Source organism: Sturnus vulgaris, chromosome 7 (genome assembly GCF_052056855.1).
Source record: "Sturnus vulgaris isolate bStuVul1 chromosome 7, bStuVul1.hap1, whole genome shotgun sequence".
Lineage (NCBI taxonomy): Eukaryota > Metazoa > Chordata > Aves > Passeriformes > Sturnidae > Sturnus > Sturnus vulgaris.
Genome location: NC_142249.1, coordinates 22,756,521 through 22,776,437, shown reverse-complemented (window position 1 = coordinate 22,776,437; position 19,917 = coordinate 22,756,521). Strand labels below are relative to the sequence as shown.

The 19,917-nt window shown below is 36.5% G+C and overlaps 1 protein-coding gene across 1 annotated transcript in view; it reads left to right on the top strand.

Moving 5' to 3' along the window:
* Nucleotides 1-18,861, top strand: part of XIRP2 (xin actin binding repeat containing 2) — a 40,156-nt gene extending 21,295 nt beyond the window's left edge. Inside the window, exons 4-10 of the mRNA XM_088168288.1 lie at nt 3,064-3,200; nt 7,243-7,344; nt 11,349-11,456; nt 11,772-11,841; nt 12,507-12,640; nt 16,400-16,533; nt 17,448-18,861. Coding sequence (XP_088024414.1) covers nt 3,064-3,200; nt 7,243-7,344; nt 11,349-11,456; nt 11,772-11,841; nt 12,507-12,640; nt 16,400-16,533; nt 17,448-18,861 — 2,099 coding nt within the window. The remainder of the gene's footprint in view (nt 1-3,063; nt 3,201-7,242; nt 7,345-11,348; nt 11,457-11,771; nt 11,842-12,506; nt 12,641-16,399; nt 16,534-17,447) is intronic.
* The last annotated feature ends 1,056 nt before the right edge of the window (nt 18,862-19,917 follow it).

Genomic DNA, 19,917 nt, shown 5'->3' with positions numbered 1-19,917 from the left:
CTTTCAGCCATTGGCTGTTTTCCTTTTTTTCCCTACCAAATTAAAGAGACCTTTAATACCTGCTCATTTCTTCTTGGAAGGATAATTACATATTATGACCATATCACTCTACAACTATCTAACATTAACTAGACAGAGCTACAACTCTCTCTGTGGCAATATATTTTGTGCCTCTTCTCTGCATCTTCTGAAGTTTTTCAGGTATCTTTAAATTTAAGGACTATATTGGGGGTGTTTTCCCCTTCTCCTTTTAGAGATTTCTAGTACAAAGCCTTTTTTTTCCACTCTCTGACAAGAAAACAGAAACCTCCACTCCACATCCACTCTGCCTCTGAGTCTAAATATGGCACAGCATGTTTCAGAAGCATTTTTTTATCTACCAGGAATAACAAAGAATATGATTTATGCAAAAATGCACAGTCAACAATTCATACCTCCTATACATGAAGCTTTTTCAAAAAATGTGACAGCTCCATAGGGGATAATGTTTTTCTATGCTCCTGTGAGAGCCATAATATCCCATTTTGCCTTCAGACACGCTTATAAGAAATAAATTCCCTAGAGATTCATTTTCGTTTGAAACCACTGGTGAAAACTCTTAAGCTTCTAATAGCTGAAATCAGACACTGAAATCTGCAACTCTGCACTTGAATAAATACTCAGGTCCTGAAAAAAAAATAAGATAATGCTGATCCATAGATTATTTCTCCCATCACCATGAGATTTGAGTTTTTTATAACAAATAACAATATACTGTCCTTAATGTTCCAGTTATGCCAAAATCTTATTTTCCTAGAAGAGGTATTGAGCAAAATTTATTGCAAGCTCTAGGAACTGAGTACCAACAACTTCCGTTGTCTCCACTGAAAAACAATGAAGGCAATGCTCATATTGCTGTTCAACCTACCACGAAAACCTGGAGAAGCCCCTGCTGGATTCCTATCCAGGCAAATTGTTGGAAAAAAATGGCAAAAAGCCAGAATTCTCAAGTTCTATTATTCACAAATGATTTTTCAAGCTTCGTTTACTTTATAGAATTACTGTAACTCACGACTAATAAAAGAATTAAATTCTATGAAATAGATACTATCATACAAATCCCATATGACAAAGGCAAACAGATTTTGTTGGCATAGCTCAGCTTGATAAGGCTCTTCTAACCAACTAGTTTATTTTAAAACATATATTTATCTCTGAAATAATCAGAATATATTTCACCTTCAAGTTCTCTTGAATGAGCAAAGCTTAGAGCAAAATGAGCAAAATGAATGAGCAAAGGTTTAGATCATATAACCTCTCATACCACTACAGAGTTTCACATTATGTTATAAACCAACTAGCTTCTAAAGACAAAAAATTTTGTGTTTAAAGCTTTTAAAGCTAACAAGAGAATAGTTTCTATTACCTTCACTCCCCAAGTGGTTAATAATATGTACCTATTAAAATGTTTTTAAAACAGTTCATTAAATTCATTGGCCCCATATCAGCAAGGAATTAAACTACATCTAACTTCATGCACATGAGTATTCCCATTGGACTTAATGAAACCATTCACATGCTTATGACTATATACAATGCAAAAATGCCCTGTTGAACCAAAATACCAGGAAATATTTTTAACTCCTAAGCATTCTTAAGAATTAAAGCAATGGCTTATAAATTTCAGTCTGATGTGTTACATAATTCAATCTGCCTTTAAAAATGACCTGACACTTTCTGGCTGTCGTGGACTATCCCTCTGTGTTGCCGAAGTGTACTTTCAAATTTTCCATGGTTTTGTTAGCTTTGGTTTAATGCACAGACTTCTTATTTGAGAAACAGCACTTTTCTCTCTCTTCTGTTTTCTACTTTCCCTGAAAATCTTTCTTTTACTTTCAGCTGGCTTTCACTGATGCTGTTATTATTTCTTGAATTGTACAATTCTTTTATCTATCATGATTAACATTAAATATGCAAAATTACTGCATAGGATAAGCATAATCCAAAATTATCCTTATGTAAGTTATGGTCATGTGAAAATACTAAGAAATTGAGTATATTTACACTGAGATTACTCTTCTATGCATGTCTGCATCTGATTTTCACTGAAGAGTAGAATTACTTGTTTTATTTGCTTGCTATATCTGAACCTTGAACACTTATGCCAGCTTAACAGTTTTAGTGGGAATAGGCAGAAAGGCTAGGTGTGCCTTGGAAATCTTGCCTGTTTAGTGGGATACCCCTTCCGTGGCATTATGTTCTGTGCCAGATGAACAGACAGTTGTTCAAAAGTCACTTTTTTCGTTCCATTTCTCTTATCACAGACAAGATAGATGATGACAACATACTTTTCCCCTTTGTCTAAGAAAAATATCTTTACACTAAATTTAAGGCACTTTTCAGAGTATATGGAATTCTTTTGACACAGTCAAATGTGTGCAGAAAGCAGCAGAACCTCCTAGTGCTAGTAACTGAGATGCCTTTTCAGGAGTCCTATGAGCTGTTGTCCCCACATGCACTATAGCTGAATTACAAGTACTTCCAGATAAGTCTATAACCTCTTCACACCTTGAAACAAGGCTAAAATATAGTTAGCAATAGAGATAATTTTCTACAAGGTTTTAGTGATACTAAACCAACTATAGCACACCCTAATGTAAGATCAACAAAGGCTGAAATCTACAATAGTCTCAGAAAATACTCTGGTAAGCAAATTAACACTATAAAGTCTAAGGCTAATTAGAACATAATAGATCTAATTATAATAGATTATTTGTAGTACTTTAAATGACTTTTTGCAGTATAAAATAATGCTAATATAACACTATCAGAAAAATACTATGTATGTTGTTTACATTTTATAATTTTTTTATTTAAAAAGCTTATTGTTTTTACTCAAGAAATTTCCCCCACTGAAAAGTTCATTGACTTAAATTTTTCTGTACTCTCTAAGCTCTAAATTGAAAATAAGATAAACTTGTTAAAAATTGATTATACTTCTTTCTACTACTGCTTTTATTTCAAGATTTAGAAAAATGTAGCTATTTTCCTCTTAGAAAACACCATGTCTGTTTGTACTTACAGTGGAGTCTCGCAAACTTGTAAGAGGACTATCTAAAGAGAGCACTGCCAGGGCTGATAACATACTGCTGGATTTCCAGGAGACTGTCTCCTTTAAAGAAAGAATGGCTATGTACAAGGCTGCTGTGTCCTTTGCCCATGTAAGATATCAATGGTTTCTTACCTTCCTACCTCTCCATTTGCTTTGCACAGTGACACATCCTGCATTCTTTATTTACCCAAGCTGAATGATGGACCATTATGGGGATCAAAATTTGACACCTAAATTAAGAAACCTATTTAGAAAATTTATTGATGCATCAGTCTCTATCTCTGCTGAGAGAGATTTTTCATGTTATATATTTGGTCATCTGGACAATGCCCTTTAACTCATTAGAAGGACTGGGTTTTTCTTTCACTGTTGCACGAGCTGCATTTATTAGGGCCATAGGTTTGTGAGAGATTAAGCCAGCAGCTTCTGCATTACTAGAATTATTACTAAATAATAAAATAATATTCAAAAGCACATTAAGTTTAGACGTCTTGCTATTCAAACTAAGGAGCTTGAAATCACTGCATTTTAAAATGGGAGCTCGATGAGAAAAGGTGTATGAAAAAAAGTGTTGTTTTCTAATAATGTTATTTAAATCAGCATTATATAGAAGAGTACTTAGGAAAAAAATCCTACTTAATTTTGTTTTACATCTCTCTGTATATGTCTATCAATAGGATTAAGTATTTTACTGCAAATTTTAAAATATTGATACCAAGTAGCACATAATGTATTTGGTTAACAGAATTTATAAACTAGTGAAATAGACCTCTTCACCACACCTCCACAATACACATGAATTTTCAGTCAGGAATATCTGAAAACCACGTCTTCAGATCTCAGCCAGGAAAATTTTCCTCAGTTCTGCAGAAACATTCAGGGTTAAAAAGTGTGTTTTCATCTTAAAATCCCAGCTAGAAGTTGCAGCCAGATCCCTTGTACAAGGAAAGGAAGGCATTATGAGGGCTTGCTCTAATGTGAGAATGACAATGGTCTTTGTTTACATTAAACTTTCAGCACATGGAAAGAACACTTTCTCACTGTAAACTAGGCCAGAGTAATTTCTGTAAATCAGAGACCATATCTGGCAAAAGAACTACAATTCAGCTCCGACTAGACATTATCTTCATCCGTATTGAAGTACAGCTGTAGAAGAATTCCCAGTTTTACCTGCACTTTAGCCTTGGGAAAAGGGGTCTGCATTGCCTGAAGGGACCTTCTGCATGCCCGGATAATCCAGAAACCACATAGTGAAAACAGCCACCAAAGTCCAGGTGTTTTCTAGATTTCTGCCTGCTGACTTCTTTATTTCCCAACTGCTTGGTGTGTATTTGGAGCAAATCCCTGCATTTCACTTGTCTGAGAAGGTCCATATTCCCTAGTCCAGCAATTAGAAGCTTTGCTGAAGTTAGTACTCCCCCTCATAATGAAAAGAACTTCATTAAGCCTGACCCAACCTGTGTTCAACACATAGGAACTATTTCAGTAATACTCAGAAAGGTCTCATAATTTCATGCTGAAATGGATGGTTGCCTGGAAAAAGGAACTTTATATTTGGTTCCATTAAAAGGAATTAATACATTTCATGAGAGGACCCATAAGTGCATTTACCTGCTCAAAATACATCCAAATGGCTGTTACGATGTCACTGAAATGTTCATTCATTAAAACAATTACTTTTCACTCTCACATATCCATGTACATATATAATCATACAGCCTTCATGACATGGGGAAAAAAAAACCAACCTGTTTTTTACAATCTGCTTACTTACTCATACGTAAATCTTAATTTACTTAGTAGCTTCATTACAAATGTATTCCTAATTTTTGGGTGGGCCTTTTTCTGCATAGCAGAAAATTAAATTAATAAACGAAAAGGCTGTAGGCTTCATCCAATACCATCGAAAAAGTAACATATAAGGGATAGAACTAGAGCAGGAAGCCTGAGGGTAAGTGCCCTCTGGAGACCTTCATTGCTGTTGTTGGGGAGTTCATCTCACAAAGGCTCACTTGAAGCTCTCTGCATGTTTTTCAACAATACCCGTTGAAAACACAGAGAGGACAAGGTGGCAACTCTGAATGCCATAGAATTCAGAAGAGACAAGTAGAAGAGGGAACAGCAGAAGGATTGCTCTGGAAAGTGGTTGTTACTGCCAATCAAGCAGATGGGACTTACTTCTTTCGGTGCTCAAGATTCAGACCAAGCATACCTTTAAGTTGTTTAAATCATCAAGTATGGCTCTTGTGCAGAGGTCTATGAACTTGCCAAAAACAGTATTTGTCTGAGTCATTCCTGCACATTACTGTTAACAAGTTAAATAAAAAAAATAGGTCATAGAAATGTGTTTTTAGCACCAATAGAAAACAACTGGTCTTATTTTATCATCCTAGAGTTCACAGAAGACCAAGTTCTGTACTGTGCCTGGTGGCCTGGCAGCAGTGAGGAAACAATTCGAGAAAGTGCAAAGGATCTCTCCAAAAAAGACCTTTGTTCAGTACCAGCACCAGCAGAGATCTCTACAGGTACCAATAGTATTTTAATACTAACAAATTATGTCTGCCCGGCTAGATAACTGAGGAAGAAATACGACTGCTTGCTTTACTGACAACTTTTCATTATGACTAAGACAACGTTTCTCTAATGTTCATACTCATAGAATTTTATATTTGAGATGTACCACGGGATTCATATATTTTTATGCAGATGAACACTCACTATAGATTAGACTCAACTAGACTTAGATTGAGTAAAGCAGTGCATTATTATAGCAATATTTTATACTGAAATCTGTCTATAAGACTGTGATTTACATTATCATGTGTCATAGTGATATTTTGAATTTATTGCACTTGATGTTAAGTCATTCTCTTTCCAAAGGAGTTTCTTGCTTCCACTGAATTAAATCTAATAAATTTCCTTAAACAGACCAAAAATTGCACAGAAGAACCCAGACATTACATGAAAGTAGAACAAAGCAGCAGCTATGTGTTACTTCAGATAAAAGACCTTTACATTTCATTGCTTCATTAGGCCATACCATGAAAAACTATTGTAGGAGGGAACAATTTTGGACTATGTGAAATCCCCTGCAATAAAACACTTTACAATCTGTCCTGTGCACTCTGAAAAACAGTATATTTCTTTACCATCTTGCACTTCTTGCAGATATTTTTAAACAATATTGTTCTCCCAGCTTTGTAGAAAAAGACACATTAAGATTTTGCCACAGGTATATTTTAATGCTATGTAAGTATCATCATATTTACCAGTCATCTCTCATTTCTTATACATTAATACCTGTATCAACAATTCGCACAGCCAAAAAGCAAAATTCCATTTTGTTGGGAAGAAAACACAGTTTGCTGCAGGAGTATTAACGCATCTTTAAGTAAGCAGAAAAATGTCATAGTGGGAAATACTCACACTGGTGCATAAACCGTGGTTAAAGAAAGGATTATGTACATACTTTTCTGATGACGTGGCCCACTCTACCTGCCAGTTTTCTGGGTGAAGGAATACAGAACCCTGTAGAGAAATTATGTGACTTTTCTCTTATGCGGAACCCAATAATTTCATTTCTGTGATGTGTAGATGCATTTTCCCAGGACATCTATCTCTCCACAAAACCACTACAATGGCTCCATTTCTTCAGTCAAGATGTGACCTCAAAGCACACTTACCCACATATTTTTCCTCTGTGGCTACTTGAGCAGGCTCTCTCAAATCATCATCAGAAATAGCCACATACACTGAAAAACTAAATCACTCAGACCATATGGAACCATCTTTAAATTTAGGTTAAATAACTTACTGCAAGACCATAAAATCCCATTTCTATGTAACATAACTGCACTTTCATGGAAAATGGAATTATACACTTAAGTAGTTGAAAGATTATTCAAGGTCACTGAATCCATCCTGGGGCAAAACAGAGAAAACATAGTTTGAAGACAGATCTCCAGATCTGGATAAATTCAACTATTAATCCAAAATAAAATAAGGATGCAATTAATTTTTTAAACAGTAATCTGAATAACTGAACATTCTAGTACATATTCAATTACTGAATATGGAATTAATGACTTTTCATTCAAAATATTGTCATCAATTGTGCAAATAATAACTATTCATCTTCCTGTTTTTCACAGGCAGCAGTCATCACTCCTAGCTCTTTACACTGTACTGGAGATTGGTTCCTTGTAATAGGTGCCATAATATCAGCAGTGTTCAATAAACTTGTGTCCAGAATGGTGAGCAGCTATGAAAACTGACTTGCCCTGTGCTCATAAACTCAACCAGAGTCTGATTAGAGACCTGGTCTGTGTTGTGACCACTGGCACCATGAGCCCCTTCTAGCATCAGCCACCAAGATGACAAGAGGCCACGAGCTTTGGTGTTACACCTGTGGAGGCACCAGCCTGGAGTGCTTTGCTACCCCAGCTCAGGCACAGCCTCAGTGCCCAGTGCCAGAAATGAGCCACTGCTGGCAAGTGAGCTGAACCTCCAACACAGCAAAGGAGTGAAATACAGAGAAAACATCTGATATTCACTCAACCATACAGTATAGAATGTCAGAACTGACATGGCCATAGCTACCCCTCCTCCACTGAGGCTCCTTCCAGAGGAATTTTCTAAGATAGCTACAGTAGCAATTGCCAATTTTCTAGCAATTGCAGAGAATAAGACTGAATTATGGGACAATGTCAGTAAATGGTGAAAACCTTACATTTTTATGAAAATCTATCAAACACCAAGACACCCTAAGTATATACAAATAACCAAGGTTGAAAAATCATAGGGATGAAGTGCAAATAAGTGAAGTTCTTATATGAAATTTCTGCAAGACTCATAGTGCTGCTGTGCAGGGAGGCTGTGCTAAGAACATAAATAGATAAAAAAGCATTGCTTTGAGGAAGAAATGAAGATCCACGCCAAATAGTCATTCCATTGTCTCTAGTAACTGAAGATTCAGGCTCACAATTTACTTCCACTGCTGCTTACATGTTTGCACATACTGTTCATTTAGAACAGAAAGTTCTAAATTTGCCAATACATAAACAATATTACATTAGCCAATTTCTGGGAGATTATATGTTGACCATAATGTACATTTCAACTAAACACATTATGCATCAATTGTAGGATAGTAAAAGTCTTTCTTGTGCTTGGATGAGCCTCTGAGTAATTTGATCTCCTTGAAATACATACCTACATAGATAAAGGACTGTATACATGTTTTATGCATATATAGATATAATGTAGTGTACACATTCTGAGCTGAAAAACAATTATGTTTTTGAAAGAGAAAGTAGCTTTTCTTTTTATTAAAACAGGAAGGAAATTGTAGAAAAAGTAAACCTTGGTCTAAATTACACAGAACAATTACTGATAATTCAAATCTTAGCACATTCTTCATTAAGAATTATCTAAATCATTGCAGTGCAGAAGTACTAAAGTTGTTGTATGGGCCACTAATATAAAATGTGTGTAGCAATTACAGTTCTCTTCAGTAATAGAATCTGAATGCCTTCATAAAAAAACACTCCTCTAACAAAACTTATACAGACTTATTCTCGTACCCACATGTTTATTTTTAAATAGTATTGTTTCAGGTTAGAATGACTTACTACCCAGAGACAGAGTATACACTATAGTCCTCTGTGTTACAGGTATGCACGGGAAGGCCAGCAGCCCACACAAAGGGTGACAGGAAACAAATGAGAGAGACTGGAGGATAAAGAAGTCTGAAAGAAAATTTTAAAATTACAAGGAACAATTCATGAGTGAGCAGCATACCAATATCATCCAGCTGACAGTGTTTTCTGAAGCTTACTCATAATATGCCATAAACAAAATGTAATTTACCAATTTTATAGCATATACGACGAAGCCCATGGGATCTACAAAACATGCCACAAACCATAATGGGATAGACTAAATTAATCCTATCTACAGTAATCCTATATCCAACAGTTGGCAATTATAGAGGGATGAAACCAGGTGTCTTCTAACTCTCCACTTGTTCAGAGTAATAAACAAGCAGCATTTAACACCCTGTTACTGGAATTTCAATTAGCCGTTTTGACTGACACACAAAAAAAGAAACTCTCCATGTCCCCCTTCCTCTCAGCACAGCCAGAGCAAGGCTGTGTAATTGTATTGTCAAAATCTGGCTCATAATGTTTGGGGTGCATTTTAGAGGCCATAGCTATAGCATTAAATTATTATGGTCTTTTGCAATATGGCAACTACTTCATAGGCAGTACCAAAGTTACAGCAATAAAGCACTAGTGACATTCAGATTAGATTTGCTTCCTGACTACATTAAGTCTAATTATATTTCTTTTTAATACCCCACACCATTCAAAGGACACATAATGACTATTGTGAACATATTTCATGTCTCATGAATGAGCTTTTCCAGTAATGAGAGCTTGAATTACATATCTAAAACATGCACATTAGAACAGAAAAGCATATCTTAAATGAAAAAAGCATATATATGCATAAATACATTAAAAAGAATATCCATATAGAATGAAAAGGCATATTAGACATACACCTACACAGTCATTAAACAGAGAATAGATGGAAAAATTTGTACTTCATTCTTTTTGAACTGCCTCTTTTCAACCTGGTATGTGGTTAGCTCTACATTTCCTCATATGTTGTGCAGCTCCCTTAAAACTGTTATGTACACAGAACCTGCAAGTGTAAAACAGGACATCCTGTAAAAGCAGGACATGCTGTGACCTGCTCTCCTCAAGCCTCAATGCACTCTGACAGTTCAGAAAGGATTGATTTTGATACTAGTAATCCACTAAATAATTTACTGGGTCAGCAACAAGAAAATTTATTCTACCTTTTGTTCGTATAGTTTTAATTCATTCTAATAGCTGTAACAGGATTTGGCAGCACAGAGGTGGAAAAGGATTCCTAAAGCCCATGGAGGGGATGCTCGTTGTTTCTCTGCCACAGATCTAAGAACCCTTGCTGACTACTGCATGGCAGAAATTACAGGCCAGGCAGTCGATGACCCCTATATTGATTCAGCAGAAATATTAATGGAGATGCAAGCAGTGTAAGCATTCCTTAGTTTGAAGGTGTAATAAATCCCATAAATATATGCTCTCTCAAGGCATGACTAAGAGAAAGAACTAATTTCTTGCCCCACAATTAACTGAATTTCAAGTAGTAGTCAGGACTTGAGATGCTGGAGGTTTACAGCTCTATGTTACACTAGATGTACAGCAGTAATCTCAGAAACACAGTACTGCCTCCACTCATGTTCAACTTACACTGAACGCTTGGAAAACTCTTGCTGGAGGGACCAGAAGCTCCTTTCATTTGAAAGCTTATTATCAATAGAAACTAATAGACAAGCTTCCTTCTAACAAAGGAAGAAGAAAATAGAATTTGACATGAGTGAAATTATTTGTTAGACAGCTCTGTGTGCATGGGAGAGGAAGCACAGGACTGATGCCTTAATAATATCAATCTTTCAGATTTATTTCTTCTAATCACTAAATCTCAGAGTACCCTATGGACACTAGTAATGATATAACACAGGTTGGATGGCAGGCTCCAAATAAGAAAACAAATCACTGTCAGAATCTGAAGCCAAACCAAACACAGGCTCAGAACTCAGTTTACACAGACATCTTGGACAGTGCTTTAAACTCCTGGAGATACACTGTTTATTACACTGCAGTTGTCAGGCTTGTAGTTACAGGCCTACCCTGTATATTTTATAGGATCTTTTAGTTACTCTATGGGTGATACTTTTCACAATTGCAATTCATCATGACTTTTGCACTGGAAGAACTTTATAAAGCATATGCAGGGAGTTGTCACCTCATACAGACATATTACACTTCCTTTTAAAGTGTTGCATTAGCCTTCTGTCCACTGACAGGCAACAAGTTGGAGGCACAGGACACAAAGCCAGAACAAATCCTCCTTGTCACCTTTGCCCCCTCCCAGTCCAATTATGCATTTTATCTGTTCATGCAGCTTGCCATATCTGCTGGCCATAGTCTTGCTGAAGTAATAAAGACTTGACATCTCCAGTGTTATAAAAAGCCTGTTCCAACATTGATAGCAATAAATATCAAAGATCATAACAATGGCACTCGCAGTAAAATGGCTGCTCTAGTTACATCATTTACATTAGAATTAATTTTGCCCTTCAGGCAAAAAAAAAAAAAAGATTTCCTATTAGCTGTTAATGTGAATTTTTTTTGTTTGTCTCAAGGAAACATCAAGTAGCAGGCACCACACAGTATCAACTAGCACCAGGGAAGCTGAGTGCAATGAAAAGACCTCCAAAGAAAGTCAAATAGAAGCCTTTAAAACACAAGAGGTAACTATATAATTTAATAATCATCTCATTGGACAATTACACTGACACTGATATTTACCTGCTTTGCTTCTTCCTCCTTTACCTCTTGGTACAGCAAGGTCTAGATTTTCTGCTGAGAGCTTATCTTATTAGTGCATAAAAATTTTTAGAGATGTTTCACTAAGTCTTTTTAACATAGTATTGTTTTATCATGATAATTTTTAGATTTACATTCATATTTTTCATCGCTGCAATATTTTAGATATGTTTTCAGAAGTGTGTAAAATTCTTATGCATTGCACTAAATCATGACTAAAGTGAAGGTTTTGTGCACAGGTTTCTCCTCACGAGCAATTTACTACTCATGAAATGAAAATGGCCTCTACATTCACTCAGCATGACATAGGTAAGAAGTGGCACGAGAATAAAGGCTCACAAATGAGCAATGGCAAATGCCTTTACTCCCACAAATGTACTGCTCTTAGCATATACACATATACACACTGCTCCGAATTCTCAGCAATGCACATTCCTTAACTTCAGTGCGACTTCAGAAATGAGTTTAGAATTCAGTATGAAGAGATTATGTTTGCATAAGGATGTGGTTTTAAATACGGTCTGAGTCGCCTGAAAGTACAGGGGACTTGACAACTTGTGTGAAAATATGGGCAAACACTAGTCCATGTACGTACGAAGCTGTAGATGGGTAAGGTTTGCAGCTGAACTGAATAACCCTGCAGAATATGATCACAGTGTTGAGACATTGCTGCTGCTGCAGTTTAGCCCTTGAATGTGAATTCATACATTATATTCTCCCACAGACCTCAGTCACCCATTGGCCCTGCCACACCACTCAGGTGTGGCAAAACAGTAGTTTATATCATGTCCCTTAACAATTATTTTACCATTTTCTCTATGGATTTCTGTACTGATAAGTGACTCTCTAGACTTCTACAAGGCTAAATACAATTTTTCCAAGATAATAATGTTTTATAATTCATTGATAAAGTCAATTTTAAAAAAGGCAGGTTGGAGTAAAACCAATCTTTTTTATTCTTCTTCCCACTGCAGTAAGCAATTCAGGTCAGAACGAAGAGCTCTCGAAGACTGTAACACAGATTTTAAAACAGCAGATTGAAAAGGCAGTTCAGGAAAAGGCTGTTCACTCTGACAGAGAGATCACAACACCTGCTAAAGAAGTAAAGGTCTGTATTTTTAATGAGGGATCCTTCCTTATGCAAATTAGAAGTTAAGACACTAGTCTGTCATGTTGACTTTCTATTTTGAATAATTATGATTAAAAATGTAACCTATGGAAGTGGTGGGAATACATGGACTTCAGGAATTAAGTGCACATAATGTAATACAAAATACATTAGAAGGCTCCATAAGTATTTACAGTATATGGCAAAAACAATTCAAGGTAAAAGCTTCTGCATTTTCTCCTCCTCTGCTGAATAGTCTCCTCTTTCCTTGTTTTGAATCTGTAAGTATGTATAATTTGCCAGCACAGACTCTCCGAAGCCTAGAAAATACACTTTCAAAAGAAATTAAAATGAGCATAAGCTACAGCTAAAGTTTGTTATGCTTATAGTGCAAAGTGTGCATTTGTTGTAGCAAAATCTCCAAGACAGCTCAATCATCATTTTGCATGAATTCCACATTTCTTTTCATATATATTCAATGGTGCAAATATCATAGCTCTTAGCTCAAAATATTGGATTTATGCATTCTGAGCAATAGATGATAGATTGTGTCTTTCCACATCTTATTATAATCCTATTGCTTGGATGCTTGCAGAACTAGTTTTTGTGCAGAATAGAAAAATTTTTTTCTATATTACTATGCTTAAGAAAAAAGGGGGGAAAAAAGAAAGAAAAAACAAGCATAAACCACAGACAACTCAACACTTTTGTCCCCTAAAAATGGAAAATACATACCAGGAAATCACATTGACTTCCATAGTTATCTGCTACTGCTACAATTTCAGCAAGCGGACTACAGGAAATTTCTACACCAAGGAAAAAACAGGATGGAATTTCTACCTCTGCAATTATTTGCTCCCGATACATGGAAGCACAGAAAAACTTCCCAATACTTATGCAAAAGCTCCAATGGAAATGTCAGTATATTCTGAGTCCACTAGGCCATCCAGCTCTCCAATAAAGTCCACTATGTCCTCAGATCTGTACCCAAAAATTCATGTGAACTAAGACATTTATATATATGTTTACACCAAATATTAAGAAAACATTAAGGAAAACATTTTCTAACATTTTATGTCATGGATCCGAAATCATGGAATATGATTTTAGATGTGAAGCAGGTTAGAAATGGCTTTGCCTTCATCACTCAGATGTTATCAAGGCAAGAAAAATAATGCTTAGTGGCATGAAATCCAGAGAGGAGAGGTCCTCTCTCTAAGTCAGGTTAGAGAGAACCAGCCTTCTGTTCCATTTCAAGATGATCCTCCAGACCCAGATAAAGCTAGAAGTACTGCAGAGAAGGAACCATCGCAGGAAGAAAGGTTAAAATACACAGCCTGAATGTTTCAGACGCAGCCTCTTGATGTGCTGCATGCACATGCTCCAGGCTCTGCAAGAACTATGGACAATGTCCTTGCATTAGGTAGAGGAGGTGGTGGTGCAGGCAGCTAGATGGTTGAAATGCGGCCACTGAACTTTTATATGAATAAAAAGCACCCCAGTAAGAAACAAGCATCAGCTGAAACATGCATCTAAGAAGTTTCTAATGATGCTGTAAAGACTCTGAGGTACATGCTGGAAACACAGTCAATGTCCCATTCCCCCTTCTCAACAAAGTATGGAGAAAAAATAGGATGAAGAAGCTCATGGGACAGTATAAAGACAGGGAACAACGTAAGGAAATTTATTTACTTGTACAGCCATGGGAAAAAAATACAAACACCCCAACACCTCCCTCCTGCCCTCTTTTTCATATTCTCAGCTTTACTCCTGCCTCTTCCTCGTCCCTCTCCCAACCCCAGTAGCACAGAGGGGATGGGGAATGGGGGCTGGGGTTAGTCCATACTATCTAGCATACATACTGGCAGCAGTTCCTCTCTGCTGCTCCTTCCTTCTCACACCTTTTCCTTGCTTCAGCATGGGCTCTCCATATGCCACAGTTCCCTCTGGGAATACCCACCTGCTCCACTGTGGTGTTCCCCAGAGGCCCTGGTGCAGATGACTGCTCCTGTGGTGTCCTCTCCCAGGCTGCAGGTCCCCTGGTCTCCTCTGGTTCTTCTCTCACCGTGGTGTTTGCAGGGCTGTTTCTGACACTTTTTCCTCTCAGTCCTGGCTGCATGTGCACTTTTTGTCCTCTTTGGAATGTTCTCCCAGAGACACAAGGAGCGTGGCTGAGCCATCCAGCATGGGGCAGCCCTGCACTCCCCACAGAGGCTGCCCCCAGCCACCAAAACACAACACACCATTCAATTTCAAGGAGATGAATATTGCCTCACTATTCACTCCTGGAAGTTGTTTTGGAATAAATTTCCCATAAATTCCCTCTTTACTTTCCTCTCCTGTTGACTTGCCTTCTGAGGCACAACACTCACTGTCAGTTACCAACTAAGCAAAGTAACCATTCAATGAGACAGTTTTCCTGGATACGTATCACCATTTTTTCCCTCCTAATTACCTTATCTCCTTCCTCCCCTCCCTCTCCACATTCAGAACACTTGTGTGCCTAAGAATATTCAGCTGTGTCCTGGTGCTTGGCTCACAAGCAGTCCATACATTGGGAGTGGGAGGCGTGTCTCAAACACTGAATTTTTGCCTGTCAGGCTCTTTCTCAGCCTCCTTGGCATCTAAGCAGAGTCTACATTTGAGACCTTATAATTAATGACCAACAATTCTATGGGAGATTTTTTTTTTTTACTGGTGGTTTATTCTGTTTCTAAGTTCTACATTATCTTAAAGATACTGAACTTTCAGCATTTTTCACAGCCCTCATTACAGACACTAGAGAGATATGGCAACTAAAGCTGTAGCTATAAAATCTACATCACTTTTTCTCTTGATTTGTGAACTGTTGTAAAATCAACACCAGCAGGCAAGCCAACAGACAGAATACTGAAAGGGGCCAAACTTTCTGATGATGTCAAGAGGCATTACTATCATCAGTGCAGATATATTCATACTGCAATTATTTGGTCCACCCTTTTTGTATTTGTCTGCTAATACAATTTTCATAGCAATTCAGAGATCAAGACAGAAGAGCAGCAGGCATTTTTCCAAGCCCAACACCATTCTTCTGCTCCTTACTGGTAGGAAACTTTCTATTCATGTTTTGTACTTTATAGAAAAATCATTTTCTTTACAATTAAATATGCTTCACCGAAGAAAAAGACTTCATAAATTTGTTAATCTAAATGTAGCCACCTTAGTATTAAAATTCAACTGAAAAAAGTATTAAGTCTGACAACTAAGATTGTAAAAGCCACAAATAATTATGTCCATAGCACATTTGGACCATATGAGTACACAGTCTGGAGGTTTCCACAAAAGGGCCAACCCTACTGTGCATTTGGCATGGCTAAGCAAAAAGTCTTCATCAGAATTTCAAATATCCGTCCCTACTTATTGATCTTTAAATCACATTGTACATACAAAGATTATATGTACATTATACTCAATTCCACTTATACTAGAAAACCTTCTATTATCCTGCCATATTTAATAAAATAATTAGTTATTACAAATAAATGGAAGATATTGTACCAGGTGAAGTGAATAGTCCTTTCAAATGCATGGATTCCTGCAAAGGGAAAGGTAAGTAGTTTTTAACTTTCAAAGTATTACTGTTAGTCGAACAAAAAGGAAGTGCTACAATAAACAGCTGAGATACCAATTAACATACAAAATATATGGACTGATACTGTTCAAACCAAATCATAACACATGGCTTAGACTAATTTGTAACCTTTTAATATGTGGTTGCAGAAACTGCAGATTCAGGAAAATGAAACATGCAAACTCTGTCAACAGCGAGTTTACCCCATGGAATGTCTAGTTGTGGATAAGCAGAATTTTCACAAATCGTGTTTCCGATGTCACCACTGTAGCAGTCAATTAAGGTAAGAAGTAACTGCATGTTCACTCACACAACCCTGCTTTTGAATATAAATATAGAAGGTGAAATTATTTTCAACTGTAGGATAATTCAGCCGGTAGGATGCTGGTGGGTTGACAGGGTGGTATCCTGAGTATTCCTTTTCGTCTCTGCTCTTAACAGCTGCACTGTGACATGGAATGAGTCCGTTAAATTCCTTATAGAACTGCTCCATCCCAGTACCTTCCAAATTCTTCCCCTTATTACTTCCTACTGACTGTTGCAGACCTTCAGGACAGCATGAAACAGAGGCAGTAGACACAGGAATTCAGGTGGAATTTAAGACATCTGAAACACACCAAATTTTCTCTTAATTTTCCTCATTCATTAAATTAATTATAATGGTTCTCTACACTAGCAAATCACTCTGTAACCTTTATATAAATATGGATTTAATATAATATATGGATATAATATGGATTTATTGCACTATCTGGCTGCAAAGACGAACAATTTCAATTTTAACACACTCCGGTTTAGTGACTCACATTTCCTTTACTTCATTTGGGAGGAGAATCCAAATATAATCAAAACCAGATTTCTATAATTTGCACAAAGACTAAATTGCTGCTACTTTGTAGAAAAACTGAGGATTTGAGCTTTTCTTGTTTGGATGAAGCAAAATGGTCCCAAAAGCCCAGAAGTGCTGTGGAACTCTTCTATTTGAAGCTTATTCTGTACAACAAGCAAATGAGTTTCTTCTTTCTTAAATCACCAAGCATGACCCTTCTCCTTCATTTTGACTTTGAAATTGTAAGGGAATTTGCAAGTAAAGATTTTAGATACTTTTTTTTGAGGGGGGAAAGGGGGAGAAAGTGGGAGGTGTATGGTAATTTATTATATGTAAAAGCATAAAGCAAATTTTCTTCCATTTGGCAGCTTGGGAAATTATGCATCTCTCCATGGAAAAATATATTGTAAACCCCATTTTAAGCAACTTTTCAAATCAAAAGGAAATTATGATGAAGGTTTCGGACACAAGCAGCATAAGGAATTATGGAATTCTAAAGATCAACTTAGTTCAATTAGCAAAACTCAAGCTGAAGAAAAAAATCCCATTAATAGTGTACTTGTTGATCCTAAACCAATTACAGAAGTTGATAAAAACTTGTACTCAGGTGCTGAAGGTGCTCATCCTGATATTTTGGATAATTTGAAAAAATCGACAGAAAGAAGTAAATTAAAAATGACATGGCCTCCTCCAAAAGATGATGCAACATCTAAGAAAACATTTTCTATTGAAGAATCAGCTAAACTAAGTAAGACAAAGTGGCCCCCAGAAGGTTTTGCTCAAGAAGATTCTAGCTTATACACAAATAAACCTCTGGGCAACAAAAAGGAATCTCAGAAAAATCCCACCGTGATGGAGCAAAATGAAAACACCACAAATTCACAACAAAGTCAACACTCATCCTTTTGCTCTCCGTCTGCAAAAGAAAGTACAAATACCTGTAAAGCAAAGAAAAATGAAGCAGGCAATAAGGGAAAGGATGAGGAAGCTGGGAATGTGCAAGATAAGGTGAATAAACTAGAAGCATCAGAGAATAGGAAGCAAAGTGGAAAGGATATTAATGAGGGTGATAATGTAATTGTGGATAGTAGTGGGAAGAAGCAAGAGAAACAAATTAATGAAACTGATAATTCAGAAGTTGTACAGGTTACTAACATTGACGATGTACCAGTACAAAAGAATCACAAAGAATGCAGCTTGAACAACAACAATAATAATAATTCTGCCTCTTTTTCACATCTAAATATTTGTACACAGAAAACAACTCTCTCAGCTATGTCTACCCCAAAGACAGCATTAAACCATGCCATTTGCACTGAATCACAGCGTGCCTTTGCAAAGCTGGACAGTCAGTCTGGAAATGAAGAAATATATGGGATGTATGAACCTCATGAGAGCTATTCCAGAGATACTGTACTTGCACAGGATGAACAGAACTCAAAAGATGAAGATGCTGTTACTTCTAAGAGTCTTGCTCAATTTAATAATGATGCCACTTGTCAGAAGTCTCGTACTAGCAGCATGTTAGTTTTGAAGAAGGCAACCAACACAACATTGTCTGTTGATACTGATTTTTTATGTATGGGAGAAGAATTAGAATATGACAAAAAAGACAAAAAGATAAATACTATTTTATCTGACACTCTGAAGAGATCTTTTCTTAAAAAAGAAAAACTGGTTTTAAACTGTGGTCTAATAGAGTCTGTAGGTGTAAGTAAAAAATCCTGCAGTCCATATTCAAAAGAACATGGAAAAGAAAGAAAGAACATGTCAAGAAAGTGAAATAATCCAATTGGCAAAGACTAACATAAATACAAGCTTAGATTTACTGAGTTCAAGGCATACTGCTGTTTCATCATTCCAAGGCAAAAAAGTCAAGTTCAAATGGCAGAAGTTCAAACTGCAGATGAACAAATTTAAAAAAACAGATTTTATGATGAAAGTTAATACAACATCCAAGTGGTCAGCTATGTCTGTCATTCATTACAAAATATGTCATAAATAGGTATTTCTTTAGTCTACTTATTTTAGTCTTTCATGAAGAACTTATTATCCAGAGATTACATAAAATAATACAGTTATACTGTCAATTACCCAGACTTAATTCAGTTGATTTATATTTAAGGCAATGAGATGTAGATTTTTTTCCATCTGTAATTATAAAACACCCCTTGTTTTTCTATGTTTCTGAACACTTCAAGGAATATTTTACTACACTGTCCTGGATAAACATAATCCATTTCAATATTTATTATTTGCAACAACTTCAGATGTGAAGCACCTGGTGTGCACAAAGGAAGAAAAAACACTTCCATTGTTTTTCTAATGTATTATTACTGTAACTGAGCTGTTGCTCCATGACATAGTACGTACACTGGTTGTGTTAGCTCATGCTAGAAAATCTGTGGTTTGGTTGATATTTTGGGGGGGGTTAATCTTCTGTGTTTCTGTTTTTGCAGTATCATGTAATACCTAGCTTGAAATGGATCATGACTGAATAGTAACCAGAGCTGGTTGGTGAATGCATTGTTTTGCTATATTCCTAGAGCTGCTACTAAGTTATATTGAGTAACGGGAGAAAAAAGTGTGTAAATTTTAACATTGGATAAAACTAAACATCCTAAATAGAACTGAGACAGGGTTAGGGGACACTGGGTAGTGAAGACTAGTGATTGTTTCAGTAACAAAGTCATTTTAGCTGAAGCAGCTCTACAGTGTCATACTTTAACCTGCACAAACTTATGCAGATCTAGAACTTTTTTCCTTAAAACCTATGCGTATGGATTAACATTTGCTCACTCAACACTATTCCATCTTGTATGAAAGAGCAACGTATCA